The following is a 14,710-nucleotide window of genomic DNA, read 5'->3' on the forward strand; positions in this document are numbered from 1 at the left end:
AATATATGGGATTAAAATGTGGATTTAATTTAAATATATTGACATTGTAATTTTTTTTACAGTTATAACTAAACACAAATTATATGTAATAAATTTATTTATTTTTATAATAACAAAAATTTAGAGTTGCTGTTGAATCAATTGAGTTATTATTTCTTCGATTGATATTTATTTTTCGTATATTTTCATTCATTAAATTATTTCAACAGTTACATAATGAGTAATGAGTGAAAAGTGTGAGATATGGAAAAGAGCAAAATTTTGGTAATTGGGGCGACAGGAAACCTGGGATACAATTTAGCGGAAGCAAGCCTCATGTTTTGTCATCCAACATTTGCTCTTGTTAGAGACTCTTCTTTCTCTGACCCCATCAAAGCACAAAAGCTTCATTCACTTTCTCAAGCCGGAGCTACCATTCTCAAAGTACTTCATCTCTCTCTCTTCATTTTTCTGTAATTTAATTTATTGTTTCAAGTTCTTATTCTTATGGTTCAAATTTTGTTCATGGTCAGGGTTCGCTGGAAGACGAGGCCAGCATTGCTGAGGCTGTGAGGTTAGTAGATGTGGTCATTTGTGCCGTTTCAGCCAAACAGACTCTGCATCAAAAGCTTCTTATCCGAGTTATCAAACAAGCTGGCTCTATCAAGGTCATCCATGCAATTTTGTTTCTCTATTTCTTTCTTGTCTTTTTGCGTTAAACCTTGTTTTTTGAGAATAAATTACAAGAGGGTTTGGTCAATGTCAAATGGGAATGGGAATGGGAATTTTTTTCCCACCCTTTTAGTGGTGAACCTTGGAAGCATAACCCATCAAATCCCTATGGTTTATTTCAAAGAAGGCTTTTAAAATTATAGTGGAAAGAGAGCACTTTTGTGCCTGCTTACATTTTTTAACTTTTAACAATATTCTCTAACATGTTTTTTTAACACAATTGAAATATATTAGAAGTCACATTTTTTTGTCTCACTTCTTATTTGATGAATTTGGTCCCTAAAAGTATACAACTGTTCCAAGTTGGTCATTGAAAGTTAATAAACTAAAAAATGTCATTGAAAGTTATAAATTTTCTGATTTATTCTTTGATTCCTATAAATAAAAATAAGATAAATATAAAAGATAAAAGATACTTTTAAGGACTCTTTTTGATTTATTTGAATTGAGGGATTAACTTGATACCACATACATTTTTAGGGACCAAATTAATCATTCAACCTAATAATGATGTGACATATTGACATGTGACCACTCTAAGAGGATATATAATTATTTAACCTGCTAAAATATGTTAGATTTGGTTATGTGATTTAATCTGTATAATCCAACCCACATAACCGCCATCCTAACATGTTAAGGAGTGAGTTGGATTGAGTAATTCTCTCTTTGGATCTTGTGATTTATTATTAGTTGAATTTTGTTTTGTTGAGCATAATGTTTTGTGGACTTTGAATTTAATGTTATTTTGTTACTTCTTACTAAATTATTTAACTTATGGTGATAGCTTTTAAAGAATATTTGAGCTAAGACAATTTACTAGGATATTATTCTTATAATTGTGACATTATATTTAGATTATATATATATATATATATATATATATATATATATATATACATTTCTTTATTCTTTTTTATTTGGTGGATCTGGTAAGTCTTTTTTTTTTTTTGTTTCAACCCAACCCGCAACTCACCAAATTTGTGTTGGATTTTTTAACTCTACCTAGACGAATTCAACCTAATTCAATCTATTTTTTTTAATCAATAATAAACTAACGAAGCTTATTAGTGAAATAAATGCTAATTATATTAATTAAAATAAATACTTTAACTGCTGACCTTGCCTTCAAACATAGAAATTATTATATGGTTTGGGATTACTAAGTACTCATGATTTTGGTTAATCTTCACTTGAAATGTAATCAAATTTTTTAATCTACAAGAAAAAGTTAATAAAACCTGGACTAAGTGAGGATTAGCTCAGACGGTCTCGGATCATAAAATAATTTCTTTAAAATGTTGATTTCCGACCTTGTTGATAGATGAACTGTTGTTGAGAAGGATTATCCTTCATCCCTCGTAGCATCATTAAGATATATGTAGCCAGTGTTCTCACTATCCATCTGTGTATTGGTGAAGCATCATTTCCTTAAGTTATTTGAGTTGTTAAATGTGTTCAATAATCTGTTATTAATTAATTGTGGTTCTCAGAGGTTCATTCCATCTGAATTTGGATCAGATCCTACCAAGGTTCGAGTATCTGAGCTTGGAGATGGCTATAATTTCTATGCACCCAAAGTTGAAATTCGTAGACTTGTGGAGGCTGAAGGCATTCCATACACTTTCATTTCATGCAATTTCTTTATGAGAGTTTTGCTTCCTTCTCTTGCTCAGCCAGGCTCAGATGCTCCTCCAAGGGACAATGTCAACATTTTTGGTGATGGGAATACAAAGGGTCTGCTCCATCATTATCAATCAAGACCATTGTTTGTTATTCTTTCACTTGGTGCTCTTTTGCTTATTCACGAATGGTTTCTTTGCAGGTGTCTTCATGAAGGAAAGTGATGTTCTGCATTCACTATCAATGCAGTTGACGACCCTCGCACGTTAAACAAAGTGTTGTATTTGAGACCCCCAGGAAATGTTTGTTCTTTGAATGAGCTGGTATAGATGTGGGAGATTAAGATTGGCAAGAAGCTTGAGAAATTGCATGTCTCTGAAGGAGAGTTGCTCCAGAAAATCAAAGGTATTATAGTAGTATCGGCAACTTCACAACTTATTGTCAAGAATATAGGAGGCTTGAACAATCATCTCGTACAATAATTATTATTATATGGTATGGGATCATCACATGTCTATAGTCTTGACCAATCTTTACATGACATATAATTGAGATTTTCAATTTACGGAATTACGGAAAAGAGTTAATAACATTTGATTACATGTTAAGTGGAGACTGGTCAGAACCATAGTAATCACTATATATAATAGTTTCTGTGGATATGAATGTCTTTTCTTAAATATATGTATACAACATCTCATTTTAAAAAGAAAAAGTGAGGAAAAATGCTAACATATACGCCTGCATTTCTTTTATGGCATTGCAGGGACATCTTTCCCTGCCAACTTTGAAATGCTCTTTATATATTCTGCTTTCGTAAAGGGAGATCACACATACTTTGATATTGAGTCATCCTCTGGCGTGAATGGTACACAACTGTATCCACATCTGAAATATACCACAATAAGCGAATTCTTAGACACACTAGTTTAGACTTTGTTTGGGAATGTCGGGGAAGTGCGCAGTGCACATATTCTTGAGTTGAGAATTTGCATTCTTTCTATGTTGTGTTTCCTTTATATTTTTCTAAACACAACTTAAGAATGTATGACTGTGTTGAACAAATTAATAATGCAATACCCTGCTCGGTTTCTTGCCTGCTTCTTGACTTCCTTATTATCCTGAAATTGGCTACAAGTGTCAGACTGGTTGGCACAAAATTAGCTAGAATCTTACATTGTACAATAGTGGAGCAGGATAGAAATTTAGCATGGAGCTGGTTGTTTTCTGCACTTTGGTTGTTGAGATATTTACCATGTACTATATTAAGTAATGACTAATTGCACCGGAAAGAAATGCAGTTTCAAGAAATTCGCATTTTCAAAAAGAAAAAAGAAAAGAAAAAGATATGTGTAATTTACATATCTAAGAGCATGTAAAAAAACCTATTTATTATAAAAATTAATGTGTATTTAGATTGCAGACTTTATTTTGAAAAAAATATTTTTTCCATCTTTCTAAAAATATGTGAGAAAATAATTATTTTAAGTTTAGGACCACATATTTTTCAAGTGAGACAATTATATTTAAGTAAAAAAATTCATAATATAATAAAGTCTTTTTCATAGCTTAAATCGAAAACTGTCTGAGGAAAATGTTGTATGTACTACTTAAACTAATTACCTGTTAGTAAATCTAGCTGACTTTAATGGTGAACACTGATTTAATGAAGTAAAATAATAATAATAATAATAACTCTACATGTATGTGTTACATCTATACTAAAACTGCACACTATAAAAATGACAATATATCACTAGTTTCTTAAGTGTGGGTTTAATGTTCGATTTACCATCAATATAGAGATTTTCATATTATCAACTAATTAAAAAACACTCTAAATATATGTTTTAACTAATTATTATAAAAGTTAATTTTTAATTATAACAATTCTAACTTTTTTGTTTTAGTAAAACAGTTCAATTCGTTTCATTGATAATAAATTGTGCCGCCTTTGCTAAAGGATGAACAATATAATTAATTAGCTTGCCTCCTAACGAAACTTATTTCAAAGTTTGGACAAAAATATAACCTGTGTTTGCACAACCTGATAATGGCCCCTAATTCAATGTTTGCTATACAATTTGCTAGGATTCCTTCTACCATATCTTGACAATCAGACTCTAAAATAGCTTTGTCATACCCCATTTCAGTCAGCCAATTAATAGCTTCAAGAAAAGCCATTGCTTCTGCCTCTACTGGTTTTAGAGAACTTAGGAAAAGTGCTGACTTTGCACTAATAAAACAACTAGAATCATCCCTCAAGTAAAGGCCTGCTACAAACTTACCTTTACTTTATTCGGGATGTGCAATTTCCATAAGAACTTCCATAATATAAAAATATGCTGACCTTACTGAGAATCTCCCATCCTTGGCCAAACTCCACACTAGAGCATCATCCCCCAGATCACGCTGCTGAAGCAAATTACCAGCAAGCTCCAGATTCCAATGTTTGGTCCTATCATCAACAAGATCAGCTACACAAAAATGTTCAGTACCTGAGAAGCGTGGATGCTATGCCACACAAGACTTGGATTATGGCCTAAATTGGCATCCAAAAAGACCCCTTTTGGGTAAATATTTGGCTTTGAAGACTCTAGACACCATAGCATCTTGATCAAAAACAAATTTCCATTTTCTTTCTGCACTGCTAACCGATCCCACCCCAACCAATTTATCCACTTTCCTGAACTCCTGTTACTGCCCCACCAAAATGAGTTGATCATTATCTGAATTTCCTATACTGACCAATGATTTATCTTACTCCAAACTCTGTCTTTTAGATAGTTGAAGACAGCCCGCTTCCTCCTCCCAACCATAGAGGGCATCCCCAGATACTTGCCTGTTCCAAGGCACTCAGAAACTCCTAGGATAGACTTCACAATCTCCTTAGTATCTTCAGGACTGTTTCTACTATTTTTTTTTTTATTCTAGTTAAATTTAAATAATATTTAAACTAAATAAATATCTTTAAAGTAAATACATGAAGTACCAAAGTTTTAAACAAATGCATCAATCACTTAGCTATACAATAATGTAATTTTAATTCAGATTTGATCCAAGTTGTAAGAGGAACTGTGTCTTCCTGGGTCCGGTAGTTTTAAGGAGTGAAGGACCCAAGTCCAACACAAAGCGAATAGGTTTGGCCAGATTGGGTCACCAGGCCTCACGAACCTCGTACCGAAGAAGAGGCAAATTGCTAACTGGATCTCCCTAAAACACTAAATACCCTGCTGATATATTTGATATTTTTTTCTTCCAAAAATACCCCTTTCCAGAACGTACTTTTGCCCAGTATATTTCGGAATTTAGATTCTATTACTTAAGAGTTGAGTTCTACAATCCTGACGAATGACATGTTCATCTGGTAAGGAGAAGGATGCTTTCGAAGACCCATTTCATAGATGTTATGTTTAGATAGATGGTCACCTTAGAAAAGTAAAGTCCTTATTTTATGTATAAGTTAATCTTCAATCTCACCTTTCACTTCCTTTAAATCTACTAGTTAAACGTGAATTACTTGTGAAAATTATTTGATTAAAAAACAAATATAATATCTCATGTGTTGTTTTTGTTGTTTCTTCAACTAGAACTAATGAAATTTCATCTCGATAATTTACAAAAAAATTTAACTACTTAGATTATCAAGATAAAACTCCAATTATAATTGGAGAATAATACAAACACCATTTTAAATTACACTAATGTAAGTCCAACTCTAAAAGTTTTACGCTCATTGATTTTATTATCATCCAGCTGTTTCAATAAACTTTGATACCAAATCCTATTTATCTATTTCTATTTAATCTTATCAGTAAAAAAAGAAGATTATTTAACCTAAAGGTTGATATTAATCTCAACATTTTATTTAATTTACCACCATTGCTGCAGCGAAGTTGGTTTGAGTTAGGTTGCCTACTTAAAAATTTATTAGCATCTATTTTCCTCAAAAAAGAATTAAAACATTACTGTTAGTCACCCCAATTCTATCAACCAACTATGGATAAAAGATACCCCCAACATTATTTGTAAAAAATTGACAACCGAAGAATTACGTGATTATTATTATTATTATTATTATTATTATTATTATTATTATTATTATTATTATTATTATTATTCCAGTTAGTGTTTCGTTTGTTTTACCAAAAATCGTATTATAGAGAGAGGGGAAAAAGCAGTGGTAGGTTGCCATCAACACCCTTATGCCCATTGGATTAGGTGGCTGGTCACACATGTGACCATCGCGATCAACCTTTTCATTTTTATTTTATTTTTCTTTTTATTATCATCTATATAGTACTTTAAACGTGCAAATGCAGGTGATTGAAGTTAACAGGTATTAATATGATCTTATTTATTCTACGGAGCAGTATACAACCAATATATGTTATGTACTCGAAAAAAGAAAAAAGAAAAAATCATGACAAAGGCACTCCGAGTGACCTAATCCACCAACAAATTATAATGGATGATCGATCTGGTTTACATCTCCATCTTTAGATTGCTAGCTTCAACTAGACCTGCAAGAGACATAAAACAACACATTGTTTTAGAATTCACATTCAGAAGTAGCCCAGTTCAACAACTTTCTATATCACCAATATTTTTGTATTGCTTAAATTAAGGGTGATTGTGTAGTAATGGCCAAAAAGTCTCAAGAAAACGATTGATCCTTGGCTCATCATCCAAAGACCTTAATTAGAAGAATTTCAAAAAGAGAAGCTTCCTGCTCTTTATACCTATTTTATTTCACTAAATACATTTCCAACCTCACAAGTAAAATTTGTCTTGTATCACAAACAACTTAACAACTTGTTATATATAGCAATTCGAACCGTTTATTTTTTTTTATTATTATTTTTGTTATATGATATATGTCCGTGAATGATGCATTGAGTCAAGCAGCTAAAACCTTTACCGCCACTTTGTAGGAGTGAAAGTTGGGGGAAAGAAAGGGACGTAATAAGAAGCAAATAAAATAGACAACTGGCTTGATGGGTGAATGATTAAAAGATCCCTTTTAAAAAAAATTCCTTCATTTTGATGGAAAAAGGACTTATCAGTAATCTGTGGGGCTCTCGGGTCTCTATCACCCATGAAAATCCACTCTGCTTTGCTTCTACTTTCTACTTTTAGGATATCAGGCTAAGGAAAAAAGTGATTTTGACAAGTCACAAATTTGTAGCTACCTGTAAATGGCTGAGAAGGAAAAGATGCTGTTCGCCCTTGATCAAAAGCAACGTTGTAAAGGCTTTGGAAATCACCACCTTCCCAATTTGAGGAGGGTAGAATTTGCTGCAGTGCAAAAAAATTCAGATCAATATTTGGACAAGACTAATCATTAGAAGAACATTACATACACAAGAGAGGGTAAAAAAACCTACAGTGAAACAGGACGAGTCAAGAAACGTTTCGGGCAAAGGTACAGGGCTAGTACTAATGTTCCTTCGGAGTCCCATGTTTGGAGGGCTTATCCCCATGTTGTTTATTAGTCCACCACAGCACGATACAAGTTGCTGCGCTGAATTAAATGGTAGATACGAAGGGTTGTTACTCATACTCATATCTAATGGCATCCCAATGTTTGGAAAACTTTGAGCACAAGAAGGAAACACCTGTGGGAATTGAATCAAATCAAACATAAGAGTTATGTCATTAAAAATAACAAGAATGCATAAACAAGTTCAAAATTCTAATCTTTTCACTATTTGAATATAATTCGACCAAGGTTTTAAAAAACAATCCACCACCCAGTATTTTTTTTTTTTTGTTGTAACATCAAGGCTTTTTTTTTTAATTATAATTATACTGGCAGCATTTATCCGTAATTTCTCATAATATCAAAGGACACTAGGAAACCACAACCATTATTTAATCGGACTAATAGAAGAAAAAAGTGAAAAAATTGTGTTATCAGCAATGACCTTACCTCTTTGGTAAATAGTTCGTCAAGGTTGAAGTCAAGCCTTGGGTTTACAGCCGCTAATTTCATTGACAAGAACTGTATGTGCCAATAAATACAATAAAATAAGTCACGTGAACTTCAAAAGTTGAAAGCATATTCCAACAGTAGACTAGTAAATTAATTTGGTATGGAGCAATAATATTTAACTAACGAATAGGAATGAAGTTGGAGGGAGTAACTAACTAACTCTAACCTCAACTTGGCGTTGAAGAGACTGAACATAGTTAATAATTTCATCAAGCATTCCAGCTTTCCCTGCAACTTTGTTGCAACCCGGTACTAAATCTTGCAAATACTTCATTCTCTCACTAATCTTCTCCCTCCTAACCTGCACCAAACAAAACATTTGCATTAAGTAGAGAGAATCAAAACAAAACAAAAACGCTTTAAGAAAATTATACAATATACTATCTCCATTCCTTTTTATAAGAAATAAGCTATAGTATATTAATTAATTTTTACTCACTCTTTCAGCTAAGCTATGACTATCCGTGGCTTGTCCACGACGCGCTCGGACATGAATGTACTCTGGCTTCTGATTTTGAACCTCGGAGCCTTTCGAATTATCCTTGGAAGTCTCCGCAGAGGTTGTTTCTCTGTTGTTGTTTTTATTTGCGTTGGATTTGCCATTCTTGTTGCTGGTTTGCTCTGTTACTTTGGATTCTCCTTCTTCACCACTTGCTTTGACTCTCTTGTCCTGTTTATTATCACTCGCCGCAACAACCTAAACAAAACAAAACCTCACCGTTACTTTACCGTAGTCCATAGCATACTCATAACATAACCTCGATGGTTAGCATTTTTTTTTTTATCTGGAAAAGTAACAGCTAACATTGACATCTAAAATAAAAAAAAAAGTACTACTACCTTGGAGTTCTGAGGTTTTCTCTTCTTAGTGTTTTCTTTCGCACTGGCCATGTTTTCCTTGGGTGAAACCAAGTCTCCGCCTCTGCTACAAGTTGGCGAAATGGTGGGTAGAAAACCGGAAGAGGATCCGAATCCGGCGTCGAATTCGGGCCAGACACCCGGGTCGGGTTTGACGGAGTGAGTTAGGACCTCGCCGAGCGCGGAATCAGCGCAAATATTCATGACCAGGCCCTGACTCTGAGAAGAAGAAGAAGAAGAAGAGAAGACGGCGTTAACGTTAACGTTAAAGTCCGTTAAGTAGGGTGGTTGGTTGTTCTGGAGGTGTTGCTGCCACTTGATGGTTGCTTCCCGTTGTCTTTCCAACACTGTCATGTCCGAACAGGTGGCTCCTAGATTCCCCGAAGTGTTGAGACAATGCAACATGGTTGGCTGTTGTTTGTTATTCTTAAGGATTAGGCACGGCGTTGTTGTAGTTGTAGTACGCGGTGTGTGTGTGTTTGGAAAACAAAAAGAAAAAACGACGTAGGGTCAGAGTGTGCGAGAGAAACAGAGGAGGAGGAAGCGTGAAATGTTGTTAAGGATGAGGAGAGGGATAGGAGTGGGTATATATAAACGTGGGAAGATTATATTATATTTGTTTCGTTTTGAATAATAATAAATAAATATGGCCGCAGATCGACGGAATCTGGCCGGAATAATTAAGAGAGAGAGAGAGAGAGAGAGAGGGCCCTCCATAACCAAGGCTGTGGGCTTTGGGCCCCACTGATATGACCGCCACGTGGGCGTGTCCAACACTTCAAAAACGGCAGCGTTTTACTTTTACTTTTCTTTTTCTTTTTCTTTTTTTTTTTTATTTTGCTTATTGCATTGGTTGGTATTGGGCCATTGGCTGTGGCACCCTAAAATAAAGGTGTGAAAATCAAAATAGGCTGTCTAACCAATTAAGGTAGTAATGGTTTGGATAATTAAAACATGTATTAACTTGTGGTGAATTGAGGTGATAAGTAATTTAAAAAATACAAAGCATGTTTTTTGAAAGGGTAATAATAATGAAAGAAACTTGATTGGATAGACTGACCAAGTATAATAGGGTATTCATGTCTTTCTGTTGATCAATGTTTTAGGGACTATAAATTACTCGATTGATGACTACTTAAAATGGGTGAGCTTTTAACCTCTGAACCTAATTACAAGTGTGACCCTTAGGTTACACCAAATTGCACTTAATAGAGGTTTTTAGGATTTATTGGGTTCTAATCTGGCTTTAAGATTTTTTTAAGGTCTTTTTTAGGATTTCTTGAGTTCTGAAGGGATTCTAGGATTTCCTAGAATCTTAAGATATGAACAAATTGAAATCATTAAAAAATAAATATTCTAAAATTAAAGCATATATGTTATGCTATTAAATATATTATTAGCCTAAGATTCTCTTCTATAATGGTTCAAGGTCTTGTCCTCGGCCCCTTCTAAATGTAGCAATCCCTTTCTTCCTTGAACTAACCTTCTCAATCAACTTTCTAATTAATAGAATTCTATAATAATAGTACTTTCATAATGATTGTTGCTTTCTAATCTCTGTTATTCTTCATACAAATACTTTTGGTGTTAGTATCGTCAAAGAATGTATTGATTTGTCCAGAGTCAATTAATCTTTGTGCCTAGCTTTCATATTTTATTTGCATCTCACGTCAAAGGTAAGTAAAATAAAAGTTTGTATTTATAAAATTCTTTTACAAAAAAGTGTACAATAAAAAGAGAAATGTATGATAAAATAATTGATGTGATTGAGAAAAATAATATTACAAAAATTATTATATGAATAGCATAACTCAAGTGAAATTAGCTATAGAAACACCTAAATGATGTGCTTGTTTTTCATTCCAACAGATGAGAAAGTTCTAGGACATACTAATGTTGAATTATGAATATAAAGGTCTATTCCAACAAGTTACTCATGTTTGATTAAGCAACCACGAAGTCTACATATACATTTGAGGTTAGACTTTAAAGAAAGGGATTGATGGATTAACAAGGTTACAAAGAATAGCCTGTCTACATAACATAATTGACCTTCTACTTAGTTGCTAAACAAAACAGATTTTTTGGTTTTAGTGACTTATCAGGGATATTAATTAGTTATTGTAATGGGACAAATTAAGCAGTCAAGAAACCACACCTTATGCTATAATAATATGTTGATGCAATCTTAATGATACAATTTTGTTGTTGGGTAAAATCCCAAGTATTAGGACAAGGCTTAGCAAGAGTGTCATAATTTCCACGATGCAGCAGCCACTTGACATTAACACTGTTGTCTAAATCATGCTTTGCTTGCAAAATTGTGCTGCGATTTGAAGCTTGAAGCAATATCGGAAGGTAAAAGGTGACCAAATATATATAATTTTGAGATTGGTAGGAACAAGTCCAGAGAGGATGAAGGCAACTTCCATTATCACCAAAATGGGCCCTCACTAGACTTCCCAATCTCTCTCTCTCTCTAACTTTATTTTTAGTTCAAGTCACTTTCAACTCTATCTCTCTCTAGGTCCCCTCTTCCTATCTACCCAGTTGCATATATACACTTCAAAATGACCCAATACCATAGCTAAAGGCAAAATGGGCCCTCCTTTCTCGATCTCATTTCCTCTATCACTTTCTTTGTGGTATACATCAACACAAAAACTATGTCCCCCCCTCCCTCTGTTTTTCTAGTGAGTCTTTCTTTTTGGTTTCTCAAGTGCTTTCCATCCTATATTCTCTTTGACTAACTCTCTGTACACACTATAGACTGAGTGCATTTATCATCAAGGCATGTAGTAGTACCTTACACCCTGTCTAAACTTTATAGTCAATTTGGCAAATGCCATATTCTTCATGCATGACAGTGTAACCTAAAATAATTTTTTTTAAAAATATTTTACTTTAAATGAGATTATTATATATAAAATAGGTCTTTTTTTGCCAACATACATAAACTTTTTGTCTAGATATGAGGCCTTATTGGTTTTTTACTTTATAAAAATTAATAAAAAAAATATTTTTTTTATTGATGGGCCTAAGGTTAAATTTTAATTGCTTTATTCTTGGACTGATTCTTTCTCCCGCTTTTTTCCCCTCAAAATGTCATTCATCATTAATCTCTAAAATTTTGCATAATTCTACTTTTATTTTAACTTAAAATTTTAGTTTAACTACAATTCATTAGTATTTTAGTGTAAGAAGTTGTTATGCAAATGATGAAGATATCACTGCCTTAAGTTGTGTAATTTCATGCAACAATATAACAATACAGCATGACAGTTTGAGGTATATTAATGTAGAAGTTGTTTTTCTACTCATTTCGTTTTCTACTGTAGAATAATAAGTATCTCTATATGCATCTTTTATTGTTTTTGCCCCTTTCATGGCTCACGCATATTTAAAAATATTCATAAAATGTCTCACCTGGCACCTGCTAATATATTGGGAAAATAATTGGAAAGGATAGCTTCTTATCTTATCCAGCTGATATGTATGTATATACTATACGAATCAAATTAATAATTGAGGGAGGAAGCAATGGAAGAGAGCAGCAGATCCAATGTACAGGGAATCCTAGTTCTTGCATGCAGGCCCCTCCTCCCTATTAAATATACAATAATTTAATTTTTTTAAAATATCTTTTTATTTTTTAGATGAAAAAAAATAAGTATTTTTATGTTTTAGTACTCCATTAGTCCACTTGCAAGCTTGAAATAATCATCATACAGATGGGTGCTATGGGCTTCCTTCTCTTATTTAATGCACAAACATGCTCAACGCCTTCACCAAACAATCCCTCTCTACTCATTAAAATGACTTGATCTTACTTTTTATCATAAATATCTGACAATGATACGAACCATAATTCAATTTTATATAAGAAAAAAAATTAAAAGTTATGGATTTAAGATTGTGTAAGTAATTCAAATTTATTAGTTAAAGTGTTTCTAGCTTGACATCTGAAATGGTTGGACATTGGGACCTTGTAATAAAACCAGCAAGTTCTTTAAAGTGCGTTTGGTAAATTACTTTAATTAAGTTTTTATTTGATAAAAAATATAATATAATAACTTCTATCATAAGCATTTAATTCAATAAGTATATAGAATAGTTACACGTTATTTTCATAAAATATCTTCATTTTTTAGATGAAATGTTTACATTATTAGATGGATTTAAATGAATTGCAAAAACTATTATAAAATCATCACTTGTGTCAGTGTCATTGTATTTATTCAATGACGATAATTAAAGGTTAATTAACTAAATTTCAAGCCTTATATAAAAAAAAAGAGTAATATCTCATCTGCGTGAGTGAAAATAATATCCTTGACTTGGAAGTTATAATTTTATTATCTCCACTGAATAAATAAATCAGTAATAAAAATGAAAAAAAATTGACTCTTCCTCAATTCCAAACTCGTGCGTCTTGAGTCCTCCTTTTAGTTTGCAATAAAAGAAAATTATGAAATATTTTAAGGATAGAATTAAACTTTTTGCTTCGTTAATTTTTGTCACCTTTATGTATGTACATCACGTGGACCACCAAGCACATAGACTAATGAACGGGAGATTGTTTTAGTTTAATTAAGGTTTTTGAGTTTCAATCACATTTGTAATAAAAAAATTAAAAGAAAAACTTTAGTTCTCATAGTTGTTTTACTCATCTCGACTCAATTTAGTTAGATATTTAAGATAATGTTTAATTTTTTTACTGCATATAATGTTTAAATATTGATAGTCCTATCTATTATGTATAGCATGATTTCCTTAATTACTGGAATTGCTTATTTTTAGCTTTCATTTCACCCCATTATACTATACTCAAAATAGAAGTGTAATAAGACTTGTAAGTCATAATTAAAAAGAAAATAAGATAACAGGTATGCTTATTTGGAGTCCAATTTAATTACCAGTGGAGACTAGAAGGGAGTTAATTAAATTAAGACATACATAATGTGTTATGCATGGTGAAGAGGGTCTCAATCCCTTTATTTATTTCTGATGTGAGAAGTTGAAGTAGGCACAATCAGTGTCCCCAGCTAGTAGGAGCAATGAAAATGATGGAAAGGTATCTTTCTTTGTGATAGCAAAGCATTCGAACACAATATATCTCACACGCGTTTGGAAGCCATTCTATTATATATTTCCATCTTTTTTTCCTTTTGACCCATTACACATGGAATATATAAAAACACCCACCAATTAAAAAACCATAATTTCACCAAAAGTAACTTGTACAACAGTCAGTTTTGGATTCATAGATATTTTTAAAGCTTTCTGTGTTGGTGTTGCTGCCTTGCGTGTAAATTTAAATTTGACCGTTATTGTCTAGACCGTGTACAAGGTTAGGCCATCTAGGTGGCTGCAGGTTTCAAATTTTTTAATTGTTTGTTTTATATATAATTAGATAATAAACTTTTTCATACATAAAAAGTTATATTGGAAATTTTGTTAATTTATTTATATTGTTAAAAATATCCAATATCAATTTAATTTTTTACATGATGAAAGTTATTC

At 32.6% G+C, this 14,710-nt stretch overlaps 1 protein-coding gene and 1 pseudogene across 2 annotated transcripts; one reads left to right on the forward strand and one right to left on the reverse strand.

Annotated features, from left to right (window-relative positions):
• Positions 1 to 234: 234 nt before the first annotated feature.
• On the forward strand, positions 235 to 3,431 carry LOC114375228 (annotated as a pseudogene).
• Positions 3,432 to 6,660: 3,229 nt separating this feature from the next.
• LOC114373950 (transcription factor HBI1-like) lies at positions 6,661 to 9,764 on the reverse strand. Of its 2 annotated transcripts, none has more exons than XM_028331531.1 (7): positions 9,170 to 9,764; positions 8,769 to 9,026; positions 8,496 to 8,630; positions 8,267 to 8,338; positions 7,722 to 7,952; positions 7,527 to 7,632; positions 6,661 to 6,857 (listed from the first exon to the last, which is right to left on the reverse strand). In XM_028331531.1, the coding sequence occupies exons 1-7, from the start codon at positions 9,590 to 9,592 to the stop codon at positions 6,820 to 6,822; spliced, it is 1,263 nt and encodes a 420-aa protein (XP_028187332.1). In that variant the 5' UTR covers positions 9,593 to 9,764; the 3' UTR covers positions 6,661 to 6,819. The 2 variants fall into 2 exon arrangements, with proteins under 2 accessions (XP_028187332.1, XP_028187331.1); XM_028331530.1 differs by having other exon boundaries at positions 9,167 to 9,755.
• Positions 9,765 to 14,710: the final 4,946 nt, after the last annotated feature.

Source organism: Glycine soja, chromosome 11 (assembly GCF_004193775.1).
Source record: "Glycine soja cultivar W05 chromosome 11, ASM419377v2, whole genome shotgun sequence".
Classification (NCBI taxonomy): Eukaryota; Viridiplantae; Streptophyta; class Magnoliopsida; order Fabales; family Fabaceae; genus Glycine; species Glycine soja.